At 41.5% G+C, this 14,905-nt stretch overlaps 1 protein-coding gene and 1 long non-coding RNA gene across 2 annotated transcripts; one reads left to right on the plus strand and one right to left on the minus strand.

Moving 5' to 3' along the window:
- Positions 1–9,435: 9,435 nt before the first annotated feature.
- On the plus strand, positions 9,436–10,744 carry LOC146510746 (uncharacterized). Its single transcript, XR_014876255.1, has 2 exons — positions 9,436–9,951; positions 10,502–10,744. It is a non-coding gene; the product is annotated as an uncharacterized LOC146510746 (long non-coding RNA).
- Positions 10,745–11,276: 532 nt separating this feature from the next.
- LOC146510747 (uncharacterized) lies at positions 11,277–13,416 on the minus strand. The gene is made up of 4 exons (XM_085173530.1): positions 12,901–13,416; positions 12,511–12,762; positions 11,845–11,934; positions 11,277–11,672 (listed from the first exon to the last, which is right to left on the minus strand). The coding sequence occupies exons 1-4, from the start codon at positions 13,028–13,030 to the stop codon at positions 11,413–11,415; spliced, it is 732 nt and encodes a 243-aa protein (XP_085029656.1). The 5' UTR covers positions 13,031–13,416; the 3' UTR covers positions 11,277–11,412.
- Positions 13,417–14,905: the final 1,489 nt, after the last annotated feature.

Raw genomic sequence — 14,905 nt, forward strand, 5'->3', positions numbered from 1 at the left:
AGGACCCCTCAAATCGCTTTACAATTCCACTATTCATTCACTCTCACATTCATACACTGGTGGAGGCAGCTACAGTTGTAGCCACAGCTGCCCTGGGGCAGACTGACAGAAGCGAGGCTGCCATATTGCACCATCGGCCCCTCTGGTCATCACCAGTAGGCAGTGTTGGGGAGTAACGGAATACATGTACCGCCGTTACGTATTTAAAATACAAAATATGAGTAACTGTATTCCGTTACAGTTACCGTTTAAAAAGGTGGTATTTAGAATACAGTTACTTTGTTGAAATAAATGGATTACACGGCGGTACTTCCCTGTTTCATATTGTGGCGGGTCAGGACTGTTTGGGTTTTGTTTGACAGCTACGTTCTGTTGTTCCAGGCGGCAGCGTTACAGTTGCCATGGTTACAGGGTGACACTCTCTCTCTGTGTGTTTCCTGGGTGAGAGAGGCCTTTTTGTTGTTGTTGTGCTAAGCTAATAGGCAGAATGCTACAGGTATAGCTCTAAAGAATGTAGCATCATGGGCAGTGTAGTCCGTGCTGCAGGGAGAATGGACTGCCATACACGTTATGTGTCTGTGAGCGAGGGAGGGAGAAAAAGGAAAAGTACGAGCTGTCATCGAGCAGAAACGGGAGCTGGAAGCATGTAAATATAATAATAACCACTGCAGCCAAGAAGAGAGCCTGACGAGCCCAGTTGTAAGTAAGCTATTAAGACTCGACTGTACACCGTGTTCGTGTTTTCCTCCAAAAACAATAAGTTCCTTTGGAGCAGCCTTTCAACGCCTCTCTGTGTCTCTCACAAGCAAAGTGACCCAGACAACAAAGTAAAGCTAGTTTTCAGCTACGAGCCCGACACAGAACCCACCGTATTAGCCAGAGGTCCCTTTACTACGGTTCGGAGCCGCGGACCTTCAGTAACAGTAATAAATCACAGCAATAGTACATTCATGTAGTTGTAAACAGCATGATAATATATTAAGTAATCCAAAGTATTCAGAATACGCTACTCTCATTGAGTAATGTAACGGAATACGTTACAGAATACATTTCGGGGCATGTAATCTGTAATGGAATACATTTTAAAAGTAACCTTCCCAACACTGCCAGTAGGTGAAGTGTCTTGCCCAAGGACACAACAACCGAGACTGTCCAAGCCGGGGCTCGAACCGGCAACCTTCCAATTACAAGACGAACACCCAACTCTTGAGCCACGATCGCCACTTAGCCATATATAGCCAAATTTCAACAGGGTCAGACAAGCAAATAACATTGCATCATAGCATATCTCCAAAATAATTGTGAATGAATTATATATTTACTTATGAGATGATGAACAGCCTTAGATGTCTTCAAAATAAATATGTGGAATTTCAACATTATATGCCATCAGGTACAGACTATATTAAAAGTTACAGATTAAATGTCACAAAATGTTCCAGTTTAGAGTGTTTTTGGAGCTAAAATCCAATTTAATCATAGCTCCTTTGTTTTTGGAAGCAAAGGAAAAGCATTTAAACACTGCAAACATTAATAACTTCTATGCAGCTTTCACATTTTTCTATAACATTAAGTTTGCCTATGGGAAGCCAGTTCTATGACTTGAGAGAGAGTTCTGCAATGATCAAGTACTTTTCATTAGTGGGGTGAAAGAATCTCAGCTTGCTATATGTAACCCAGTCCTTTGGTAATAAATGTTTGCAACTGTTCAACTGATTCTCCATAAAATAATGCACTCGGGCTTATGATGATATTACTGTTATAGGAGCTTTATGAGTAGAGATGGATCCATGTAGGTTAAGGTTTAAAAAATAAACTCTTTGTTATACCTACAGTGTGTTAATCCATTAGCTAGTTAATCCTGGCAGAGCACCTAAGACTTAAATTGCCTGTACTGTGTTTTTTGTGAGTCCTTACTTCCTTTTTCCTGCAGGCATGTGCTTCAAATCTTCAGAGTTCAGTCAGTTTTCATGCAAGAAATGAAACAATATTCTATGATCCCCAGTTTTCCAAATTTACTGATATGGTTTTGTCTGTATCTGCTGCTTTGCGTGCTCTTGCATGAAAGGGACAGTTAGTATCTCTTAAAAAAACATGTTGTTCCAAGGAAAAGCCAGCATTTGCGAAGATAGAAGCAGAAAAACTAAAAACAGCTCAGGGATATGTGTTTATTTGCTGCATTTGCAACACAGCTCTTTATGTGTGTGTCTGTGTGTGCACATTCCATGCGTGGGTTTCCTGTATATGCATTCTCCCCTACCCTCCGTGTATGTTTGTGCAAACAAACTTGTGCTTTAATCTAATTTTATTGACACTGCTGTGTTACCTGCTGAAATTCAATGTGGGATGATCTTTTTCTGCCCCTCAGCTCAAGGTGCAGCCAGAGATATCCCACATCTTTCAAAACAGCACCTCCATGACGAGTTGAAAGATCAGCAGGAAGGCATGCTTACTTAACTAGCAGTTGTTTACAATGGTAATTTACCTCATGTATTTATTTATATTTCATTTAGCTCATGAACAGCATGGCAAAGAAGACACAAGGCTTCAGAATCCATTTTGGGCATGATGTAAACACTTTACATGCATGTTTTTTCTAAAGGACTGTGCAATCATGTGCTCAGTTACCTAAAGTTAATACCTGATAAACCCCAGAGTGGAGAATTAAAACAGCATTAAGGATGGATGGTTTTCTTCATGGCATCCTGTCAAAGCTAATTTATTTAAACATTCTTGTTGCTTAAAATCACAATTTGCACATTTAAAATATGAGACCTGTGAAGAATGCCCACAAACATGGAAAAGACCCCCAACTTCTCCTCCACAAAAGTGACACAAACGAAGTGAATGAGTCACTGTCATGGTCCAGCAGGCCTGCTCTATTTTCTTCTCCTCTGTATCTCTTCCTCACTCTCAGTTCTCAGCTGGAGCTCGGCAGGCCTTGGTGCCTTGCCGTGCCCCTGGGTGCGGCATCCCTGACCCAGTTTCTGCCAACACACCTGTTTACTATTACCACTGTCGATTCTTCTGGGAAAACGGCAAGCTGAAACCTTCACTTCTTGCCAGATTATTACCAGCCTTGTGCTTTTAATCAGGGTCTCAACTTGGAGTTGAGTTCCCAGTAAACAGAGAGATTCTCTCTGTTCACCTATTTCAAAAGACTGACCAGAAGCTGGTCATTCCTTTTTACTTTCTCACCTGGAAAATCCTTTCCAACTGACTCAGTGTTCTGGACGCCCACCCACAAACTAATGATGTGTTGTTTGTAGGGATGGGTACCGGTATCCGGTGCCATGATGGCACCGGTTCTGACATAAACGGTAGTAACCAGACCGAAAAGCAGCGCACATTTCGGTGCTTTATTTTCCTGAGCTGTGATACTTTCTTCTTCCTTACATTTGTATTGGCGGTTGGCAAACAACTGAAAGGTGCATTACCGCCACCAACTGGTATGGAATGATGCACTTTAGATTCTAGCCAATCATTTTACGTTTCCGAGGATAGTAGGCGGGCCCAGGTACGTACGTTCTTTTAGAGCAGAGCTACAGATTAAAAATGCCCAAGGCGAAGCGGTCAAAAGTCTGGCTGTACTTCACAGCAAAAGATGCAAACTCAGCAGCTGCAACAAGTGCTTTAAGCTGATACTGTGATACTGTCAAAGGAGGTAACACCTCAAATCCGATGAAACACCTGGCGATGCATAGCGTTTTTTTTAAAGCCGAGAAATGCGCCGTATTTGATAGCTTGCTGCGAGACCTCACACCGAGCACATCTACTGCAGGTGTGGTGCCTGTTATCGACCCGGAGTTAGCAACATCCCCCAAAAACCCGAAGAGGAGAGTCCTGGCCCCTAGCCCTGCCAGTGTAGCAGAAATGATGAGGATGATGATGCAGCAGCAGCCGTTCTTCTCTGCGTGAGTAGCTTAATGTTGTTCGTGTGTAATTTACTTTGAGTAGGCTAACCACGTTATTACATTAATGCATGTAAGGTGAACTAGCAAACACCGTCGTAGTTACATGCGGCTGTCTTCTTGTTTGATGGCAGATACTCCCTTCACCCTGGACAAAAAGGCTAAAATGACCAAAGAAAAAGTGGAAAACAGTTAAACATGAGAGGTTTTTGGACACGTTTGTGTTTTTTCCATTGATTAAGCTGCTTCCAGCCAAGAATGATACCATATATGCCCCATAGCTGCAGAAAAGGCTAACATGGTATCTTTTTAAAAAAACAACAACAAAAAAAACAGCTGAACATGAGAGGTTTTTGGACCAATTTTGTGTTCTCCATTCTTTAAGCACCGGTTTGAGCACCGTTTAAGCACCGGCACCGTTTCAAAAGTACTGGTTTGGCACCGGTATCAGATAAAACCTAAACGATACCCATCCCTAGTTGTTTGTGAACAAGCCAGCTCTAACAGTTAATGGTGATATGTCTGACACTGAAGTCCTGAGGCCTGTGTCATGCAAAGGGGGTGTGTCCAAATGAGGCCCGTGTCAAGGCCTGTATTGTTCTTCAGAATATCACGTGACCAGTTTGTCTGAAATCATGCGATACTTATTATGTGATTCAAGCTGTTGAAAAGATACAGGAATTTGGTTTTTGCATGACCTGGATCTAAGGTGATTGTGAGGATCATCACAAGCTTGCAAGAAGTTTGTAAGCACTTTATGGAGCCACCAAAAAAATGGAAAAATATCAACAGATAGGGAGCATTTTGACAGGATATCTCCCAATAATACATTATTGTGTTTACATATCCACTGGTATGTAGCTCACATGCTGGGCTGCTGTACATCGAATGATCAGCAGATGTCAGCACTTCCAAATGAGCTGTTGAATGGGTTTTGAGTGATCTGCCTTTTGGTGAAGCTATTGGCTGAAATGATTTGGCACATTCACGGGGCTTCATCGCAGCATCACTACTAAAAGCCAACAACGTAATGAACAACGAGAGTCACGTTCTTAGCCGCTCCTGCTTACACTTGCTCCATGTGCTGGACCTTATTTTCATGGGCACACCTCGTGGGCAATCACATGCAAGGACAGGCCAGGACTGTACCATTACGTGAAGAAGACAATGGCTGTATCCCAATTCAGGTTCTGCAGCCTTAAAGGCCGATTACATCACAGCGACGCAACGAAGGCTGTCCCAATTCAAAGGCTGCTCAAAATGCGGCCCTCAAATGCGTGTTCTACCAGCAGTAACAAATGCATGAAAATTAGGCTTTTATGAAAACACTGAATTAAAAATTTCTTTCCAATTTCTTACAGAAACCATTCATAATTGCTAAATTAGGTTAAGATCGAAGGCTCTGAATAAAGAGCCATTTGAAGACTGGCTCCCATCACTACTGCAAACTCTCAAGGAAGTAAGGACTCTAGCTAATATAAACAATTCTGCATAGGTGGATTTTTGATATTATGAAAGAACGACCAGGCCAATCAATGGACTCAGTACAACCAGCTGCATCCCATGTAGCTAGGTGCTACTTGGGCAGCTGAATAGGTTTTACACTCTCTAGTTCGAGGGGTGTCCAACTCCAGACCTCAAGGGCCGGTGTCCTGCAGGTTTTAGAGATCACCCTGGGTCAACACACCTGAATCAAATGATTAGTTTATTACCAGACCTCTGGAGAACTTCAAGACATGTTGAGGAGGTAATTTAACCATTTAAATCAGCTGTGTTGGATCAAGGACACATCTAAAACCTGCAGGGCTGCAGGACACGCCCTTGAGGCCTGGAGTCGGACACCCCTGCTCTAGTTGAACTGTAGCAACCTACAAACGTATTCTTAGACCAAATAGCTAATGCAATTCAGGTAATCTCTCTTTCCCACCTGAAGCACCTCCTCCCATTCAGGTGATGTCATGCACATCTTTACTTCCAGTCATCCGTTCTAGAAAGCTGTCTCACTCATTCCCAGATTGTTTGGAAGTTAGTTGGGTCTCTTTGGAGATTTGTTGCTATAGTACTCACTCCCATTCCCCAGTTATTTATTACTAAGTTAAGAATCCTTATGTGGTCTGCCTGGTAGACCACTTAACTTAGCAGAGTGATGAGACATCCCTGATTGCTAATCAGTTATCTATGTACCAGTTTATTGTCTAAGTTTAAAAAAGTGGTTGACCATCCATTGCTGGGGGCGGTAGCCATTAAAAAAAAAATAAAAAATGAAACTGCAATGAAAGTGTCTGATTACTCCACCGAGTGCTGCATCGCCACCAGAAAGACAAGATGGAGAGATGGAGCTCTTAGGGTAGTATTTCAAAAATCACTGAATGAGCAACGTAAAAAATGAACTAGCCTCCCAAGATGACATCAGATCTTTAGATGCTTTTTTTCACTGGCTAATAAAACAGCTGTAGGAGTGAGCCTCGGGGAAAAACTTCTAATCCTGCTATATTCATAGCGCCCTCTGCTATTCACCTCGTTATGACTGATGTCGTAAGGTGCTACTTATTAAGTAAATCTTAGTGTGCAGGTGCCTTACCATGATTGGTTGAGCCAGAAGACAGATGACAGATTGGTTACCTAAATGGAGATGAGATATAAGATGACGCTGGCATGGACTGCCATTCATTCATCCTCAGCTTATCTCAACCAGTCGGACCTTTAACTGTGAAGCGCCTTTGTAAAAGTTTTTAATGTTTATTGTTATATCAAGGAGTTTAGAGGCCTTTTATTGTGATCATAGTTTTCTTCAGTTTATCTTAGATAGGGAGGTAAGTTGTTATTTGTCCACCCTGAAGTTGCACTCAGCTCCTTCTTAGTGTTCAAACCTAAAGAAATAACATATTGAAAAGAAATTATTGTAAACTCGTAGCAAATTTGTGATGTGGCTGCTTTAGGTCTGACAAGGATGGATCACCTCTATGTTGTGGTAAGCCCACCCTAGATGGGCCATACACACCAACACTGACCGAGACAACTAAATGCCAAGGTGTGTGTCTGCTGCAGCCAGCCTAGGCATTTTGTTGTGGCCTGACCTAGTACCTAGTTATCCAAATCCACCGTAAATGGTCAACTGCTTTCTACATTTACTCTTCAAAAAAAGTTGGCATCTCTCAAATTAGGCACCAGTTTTAGTACAACCACACCCACTTCAACAGTTCAATGTCTAGGAGTTGGGACCCAAGTGGTAAGTTGCACCCCAATGCTTACTGCAAAACCATCATTCCTATCATTAAATATGGTCACTCCATCTCTATTAATGGCCTACATGCCTTTAAGGTGGCAGTAATGAAACCATTGCTTAAAAGGCCATCAGTTCACCTAGCGGTCTCACCTAATTTCCCAACCTTCCTTTTATATAAACTTGACAGAGCATATATAAAACAGGTAACTGATCATCTGCAGAGGAATGGTTTATTTGAAGAGCTTCAGTCTGAATTCAGAACTAATCTATTTAGTGATTATTTTTTATGTGCAGTCTTCTTCACACACAAATGTTGATTATGGAGTTCCACAGGGTTCTGTGCTAGGACTAATTCTATTTACAAACTCCCCTTATGCAGTATTACTAAAAGGGACAGCATACATTTTAATTGCTATGGAGATAATCCCCGGTTCTATCTCTCCATAAAGCCAGACACACACCAATTAATTAAACTGCAAGAATGTCTGAAAGATTAAAAAAAAACTGGAAGACCTCTAATTTCCTGCTTCTACATTCAGATCAAACTGAGGTTATTGTACTCAGCTCTAAAAATCTTAGAAATACGGTATCTAACACGATGCTTACACTGGATGACATTACCTTGTCTGCCAGTAACACCTCGAGGAATCTTGGAGATGTTTTTGACCAGATATGTCCTTCAATGCACATATTACACAAATATGTAGGACTGCTTTCTTCCATTTGCACAATATCTCTAAAATGAGATATCAGAGTGAAGCTGAAAGACCAGTTCATGCATTTATTACTTCTAGGCTGCCCAAAAAGCCTTCAGTTAATCCAAAAAAAGCAGGCAGTGCCTAACCGGTCTAGGAGCTCGTCGACCCAGAGCATGGGATAAGCACCTTGCAATAGTCAGCACAGAACCGTATAGACCTATCCATCCACCTGATGCCATCCACCTGGTCCCGCATCATGGCCAGCTGTGCATCCTGTGCAGCTGGCTAACGTGCGGACGCCGCTGTCATGTCCTGTAGCATTTGGGCCACATGGGAGTGGCTGGTCTTCAGGCTGTTTTCTTTGTTTTATTGTAGGGTCTAAGAAAATAAGATGTGGACATCATAAAATTCACAGATTTGGTAAAATATTGTTAATGGAATACCTGGAAAAAACTGACTCTTATGTAGGATTTAGGCTCTTACTTATAAAAAAGGAGATAAAATATTCAGTGTCAAAGTCAAAAAAGTCTGTAGACTTTTTCAGTCTCATTAACAATGTAATGAAGATTTCCAATACTGAGTATGCTGTATACACAACACTAAACCCCAACTCACTCCCTTCATTTTCATCTGGGCAGGAACTCGTCATACTCAACTGATGAAAACAAAAATGGTGCCAAGTTTCTCCTGATCACCTAATGTTTTCATGTTTTAGTGGAAAGAGCTGGAAGAAAATGTGGTTCAGGGGCTTCCCAACCCCCTGAACCACAGCAACACTGTAGTGCTGTGGTAACGGATTTTGTAGCTTTATCAAATGTATTTGATGGGGTGCTAAATTTAACTAGACAGTGCTGTTTCAGTAATGTTAACCTCCTAGGACCTGGCGTCCACATATCTGGACATCACATTTTAGGTTGTCTAGACCAAAATACTCAATTTTGCTCTACAACTGCCTGATATCCACTCATGAGGACATTATAGTGCCTCTGTTTCATCAAAATTTAAAACAAATATCCTCATACGTGGCTCTCATTTTTCTTTGGAACAAAAATCAGGTAAAAAAAAAAATCTGGTGATTCTTTGTTTTTACATTCATCGGGTCCCAATGAGCCCAAATATCAAAGAGAAATTAAAAATGCATGCCACGGAAGAGTTCGGGTCTTAGGAGGTTAAGAGAAAGTAACATCACTATAGCTTTTTTAAAACATTAATAGCTAGTTTTTGTACTAGAAACTGACAAACAGCTCATGGCTCAGGTTTGCAATAGGGCAAATCACCCCTGGTATTTTTGGTCCAGGTGGCTGACCATGATCAGTCAAATCAGATGTTCCAGTTAAATATGTGTACATATTTGTGCAATTTGCAAAGCAGTGGTACGGCCGAGTAATACATGCAAAACTATATTTATATAAAAAGTATAAATAAAAAAAAATTGTTGTCAGAGAAACTTTGTGCTGATTCTGTTCTCACTCTGCTATTTTAAAGATCACATCATTTTGAATATTTCCACAATGAACCAACAAAAATATGTCAAGACTTCTGAACTGAGACTGAATTCCTGAATTCAGGTAAGAGGCAAAGGGTTTTGCCAGTTAATGACCCTTACGGTGTGTTCACACCGAACGCGATGGACGCGAACAAAAACGCCCCAAACGCCCCTAATTTGACGCGTGCACATTCGCGTCTCAACGCGTGTCCAAGAAAAATCCATCGCGCTTCAAAATATGATATTTTGACGCGCGTGAACCGGAAATGTGGGAGGGATGTGGGAGGAAGTTGTGCCAGACCGGTATCTTTGCAAGATGGCAGCTGTCGAGTTAGCGCTTGAAGAGAGAGTCTCCCTTCTCTATGTACTGTGGAGAGCAGAGCAGCGGCGTAAAAGACGCCCTCGCCCTACCTGGGTCCATCAGGTCCTCCAGAGGCATGAGCAGTTTGGTGAGTTTCACCATTTGCTCCAGGAGCTGCGCCTGGATGACGGCCGATTCCAGCGACATCACCGTCTTTCACTCGGCCAGTTTGAGGACCTGCTTCCCCGGGTCGGTCCCAGAATCGCCCGCCTAGACACCAATTACAGGCGCTCAATCCCACCTGCAGAGCGCCTGTCCATCTGCCTGAGGTTAGTAAAAGTATTTAATACGGTAGTCCTTTATTGATACCTGTGCTAATACATGCTAAACCATCCATTTATACACTGCTAACATGGACGTGCTATGCTAACAGTGAATGCTCTCGGTGTTTACTGATAGCAAACTGTGGTACGGAGACGACTGTTTATAATATTTCTAGTGATACTCAGAAGGTCTCATCAAGTCCCGATTTAATTCGATTTATGCTGTTATCAGTGTTTGCAATGATAGCATGGCTGTGGTGTCATATCAATGTATGCGCTCGGTGTTTGCTGATATCAAACTGTAGCATTAGGACCACTGAGTTAACCTTTGTAGTGATGCTCACTCCTTTTTATTTAGACCTGGTTTAATTCTGGGATAGTTGAATATTTGTATATAATCACCGCAGACTGTTTTAGATTATATCATGTAATTATCCTTATAATTACAAAAGGTTTTATGTAAGATTTATGTTTTGCAATTTGTAATTTTGGAATTTCAATAATGTATTTTGTAACTGCAGTACACATAATACTCATTTTAAACAATTTTGTCCAGGTTCCTTGCCAGCAAACAACTCCTCCAGAGAGGCTGTCCTGGTGAGGGAGAAATTCATGGCTCACTTCTCGGTGGAGGGAGCTGTGTCTTGGCAACCAAAGGAGTAGCCTGTTTGAAGTCCGAGTGACTTCCCCACAACGGCTCTTTTAAGAGCCACCCACAAACCTCTAAAGAGTGTTCCTGTCCTTTTAATTTTTTCTTAATAAATGGAGCTCTACTCCAAAATAAACTAACCTCTTTTTACTCTCTTAAGTAACTTGTCTTCACTATGTTCCTATATACAGTGTGGTGCAAAAGTTTGGGCAACCTTATTAATAGTCATTATTTTCCTGTATGAATCGCTGTTACAATGAAAAATGTCACTTACATATATCATATAGGAGACACACACATTGATATACACTAAATATTTATTTCATTTCTTTTTTGTGTCGCCAATTTATGCACCTGCTTGATTTAAACAGTTATTGCACACTTTCTGTAAACTGCATTTCACTTCTCAAATATCACTGTGTGTGTCTCCTATATGATATATTTGACTATTTTTATTGTGACAACCAATGATTTGTACAAGAAAATAATTACTTTTCACAATGTTGCCCAAACTTTTGCATCCCACTGTATTAGTATGTTTTGTCATTAGTATAATATGAAATAAATTCTACTTGTGTCAAGTCGGGTGCCAATATTTGCTGTGTAGTAGAACAGAGACATTTTGTCATTATAAATGTTTATTTGAAAAAATATAAATTCATTAACGAAAACATTTATCATAAATATATGAAATGTAACTATTTACAGAGAGACAGGAATAAAAAGGACCCAGCTTGGAGTGGAAGAGCCTCAGGGAGAAGGAGGAGAAAAATAAGAACATTGTTTCTGCCCTGGAGAGCTGCTGCCTCATCAGAAAACTACTGATCATTAGGGTCCAATGTTTCCAAATTTAACACAGCTGTGCTGTTTTCAAAAACTAATTTATAAATTTGAAATTTCACGAATTCTTGTGTCTGAGGCGGCATGCTCTCCAGAACAGGAACAAGGCCGAGGAGGAAATGTTCAGTTGGAGACGGGCGTGGCCTCTTTAGGGACTCCAGGATGGCCAGCTCCACCGCCGATGGACCGTCCTGGGACCCGTCCCTCGCCCGCCTTCGAGCTGTCCTCCTCTGTGGGCCTGTAAAACACAGCACAAAACAACACAAAGTAATGAGAAGGCTGCTACTAGATTTTCATTTTCAAAATTGAAAAAAAAACATGATATAAACAGATTGGTTGTAGATATTTAGTAAAGGTGATCACAAGGGAATTCAAGCAAGTAAAAAGCTGTCGGTGCTTGATGTTCATACCTGTGGGTGCAGCAGCAGGAGCTGAGGGACCAGGGACTGGAGAGCCAGGAGAAGAGACAGGGGATGACTCTGCTGCATGATTACTTGACTCTATCAAGACAATATTAGATGTTAACAGGTTGAAGACAATAGTCATAGAGAATATTATATTATTATATACTTATATACTTATTATTATATACAGTGGTCTCTCATTTATTGCAGCACATGAACAGTAGTCACAGTTCTCACAAGTTGATTCTCAAAGTGAAAACCTTTGTCGATTTTAAAACGTAAAAGTATTATGCCGCGCTTTTTCTCTGTCTGCGGCGCCACTTTTGTGCGCCTTTTTTGCTCCCGGTGCAGGTGTGTATTTCCGAATGAGGCTCATAGTTATGAGTGTTTTTGTGCTGTTTTTTTCTATTGGACGTGATGGTTATCAAAACCAAACATGATAAGTTTGGCAAGCGCAGGAGACACGACACGGAGGAGATTTGTCATTTGGGCTGCAGAATGCAATGCGCATTGTTGAAAGCTGTACGGTGCAATAAAAAAAATCAGCGAAAAGGCGAGGCAGTGACGGATGAACAGCGGGACTACTGTATACTGTTTATTAATAAACAAAATATGTTCCTGTATGACAACACGCATAAATTAACTGCCTACATTAACTCTATGTAAACATACCTTCTGACTGACACTCCCCTGCTGCCTCTTCGGGCTGTCCCTGGTCCTCGGGGGAGAAGTTCTCCACGGTCCGCACCATATTGCCGCTTGTCTCCCGCGGAGTGAGGAAGAGGTCCAGAAACCCCATGACCGCGAAGAACTTCCATTTTCTCCCCGATCCTGCTGCAGACCCACTCCTCTTCTCCTTCTCTGCCTTCTTCTCCTTATTATAAGTGTCCCTGAGGCTCTTCCACTTTCTCCTGCAGATGTCCTCTGAATAAACGCATTATCTTGTTAGCGGAAAGGTATTTGTACATCAGTGGGAAAATAGCGGGACAGTAGGCGGGCTTGCTAGCTTTTGCGCGGGTTCATCGGGTCAGTCTGAAAATTAAAAAGAAGGAATGAACTTACCAGGTTGCCCGATCTCCTCACTTATGTGTCTCCAAGCTAGGTCCTTTTTATTCCTGTCTCGGTAAAAGTAGTAGCTAGCATCGTATAGCTCCGGGTGATTAGCCACGGCACTGATTAGCTTTTCCTCCATACTGAATGAAGAATGAAGGGCTTTGGCTGGATCTGCCCCTTTGACCTAGGTCAGAGCCACGTCACCAGGCTCCTGATTGGTTGTCGCGGCGCGATTTGACGCTGGAGTTCAGATTTTTCCAACTCGAGCGGTAGACGCGAAACGCGCGTATGCACAAAATGCAACACAAAAACTCACGCGCGTGGTTTTATTCGCGAGTCAAACGCACCAGACGCGCTACACTGACGCGCGTTTCACGCGTTTTGGCGTTTTCGCGACGCAAATCTGCTTCCGAATTTTCGCGGGACCCGCAATCGCGCGTCATCGCGCTTTTCCATTGACTTTACATGTAAACCTGACGCTCTATTCGCGTCCATCGCGTTCGGTGTGAACACACCGTTAGAAATGAAAATCATCATTAATTATTATTAATTGGACTTTCTCTTTCTACCAAGCTACATTTTAGCATATCTGAAAATCACTGCCAGCAGGGGCTTGGTCCTCGTAGCTGTTTTTGTTCACCATTTACTCATTATTTAGTTGTTAATATGAAAACTATGTCACTTTTGTTGCCTGACATTTCTCATATCAACTTCCCCACTAAAGTGACGTTTTATACACTTAAACACCTTTTTTTAAAACAAAGTACATAAGAAAAAGATCCATGGACAGTAGCCTGGTGATCTGCTAGGATCATTTTGGCTCTTGTGTCACTTCTCTCTGTTTAAATAGAGAGTAACATGCTGCAACATTCAGACCGATACTTTCTGCATTGTAGGAAATGCATTAAGAGAGACATTCTGTCACTTAACTGAGAGGGTTTTCTGTTTGAGGAAGAGCATCAACTCTGAGTCAGTTACCGGGATAACAGACTCTGAGCTTAACCTGCTTGCTGGAAGGTTTTCTAACCAAACTCTGAGTTCTTCTCTGTCACAGTTGCATCTTGGAGATGGCGTGAATATTTAAGTGAAGATGAGGCTGAAATGACTTTAAGACTCTAAAACTGATTTGAATTGACTTTTAAAAGCATCTACATTTCTGGTTTGAAACATGGTGTCTGAGAAGGAGACTGCTGATCCGCTTAATCCCATTTTATGTATGTATGTGGTCACATATGTACAGACATTCCCCCCTCCCCTCTCCAGACAATGAGCTGAGGACCCACCTAAACCACCACAACAGATGATTACCATAGAGGGCCAGATATAAGCCACTTACAATGCATTGTTCAGAGCTCTCAGAGGGTTTTGACCCCCAGTGACCTATGCCTTTTTTCACACCTGGATTGTGATGATGCATATGATCAGCAGTGGGTCAATGAGCATCTCCAAATGGGACAACTCCAACTAATATCTAGGATTCTCCACCTTTTTTTCAGAATTGAAGAAGCCTCTTGGATGAAAAATCTTGACAAACTTGACGAAGTCCAGTTGCCTTTCTTCTTCAAGTTCTTAAGATTAACACGACCTTTCTGGGAACCTGCATATTCAAATCAGTTGTTAATCAGTTTCAGCTACATCGGTGTTAATTAAATGATCTTACAGGCTACAAACGTTTTTTTTCACTAAGTTAATTAATTTGACCAGCACAAAAAAAGTTATGGGTGAAAAATAAAAATAATATAACAGGCCATAGTGAGCCAGACAGTGATGATAACAAAGGAGGTTTTTTTTCACATTGATTATTTGTTTTTCTACAATGAAATTATTGTTTTCATAATCTTCATTAGAAAACAGCAGGTATGAGTAACAATATCAGTAAAATTTAGGACTCTTTAGGATTACCTCTGCTCTTTGAGGTGAAGTTTGAAAAATAAGCAGCCCTTGCATCTCTAACTGAAGGGTAAGATGAAACCAAAAGATCCTTTAAATGGAGAAAATGAATATGTAAACAAGT

This window comes from Neolamprologus multifasciatus, chromosome 9 (assembly GCF_963576455.1).
Source record: "Neolamprologus multifasciatus chromosome 9, fNeoMul1.2, whole genome shotgun sequence".
NCBI classification, from domain to species: Eukaryota; Metazoa; Chordata; class Actinopteri; order Cichliformes; family Cichlidae; genus Neolamprologus; species Neolamprologus multifasciatus.

Coding starts and splice junctions, on each gene's coding strand:
- LOC146510747 (XM_085173530.1), bottom strand. CDS start 13,030: ATGGAGGAAAAGCTAATCAGTGCCGTGGCTAATCACCCGGAGCTATAC. Junction 12,763..12,900: donor TGAGGAGATCGGGCAACCTG/GTAAGTTCATTC, acceptor GCGTTTATTCAG/AGGACATCTGCAGGAGAAAG. Junction 11,935..12,510: donor AGGGGAGTGTCAGTCAGAAG/GTATGTTTACAT, acceptor TTGTCTTGATAG/AGTCAAGTAATCATGCAGCA.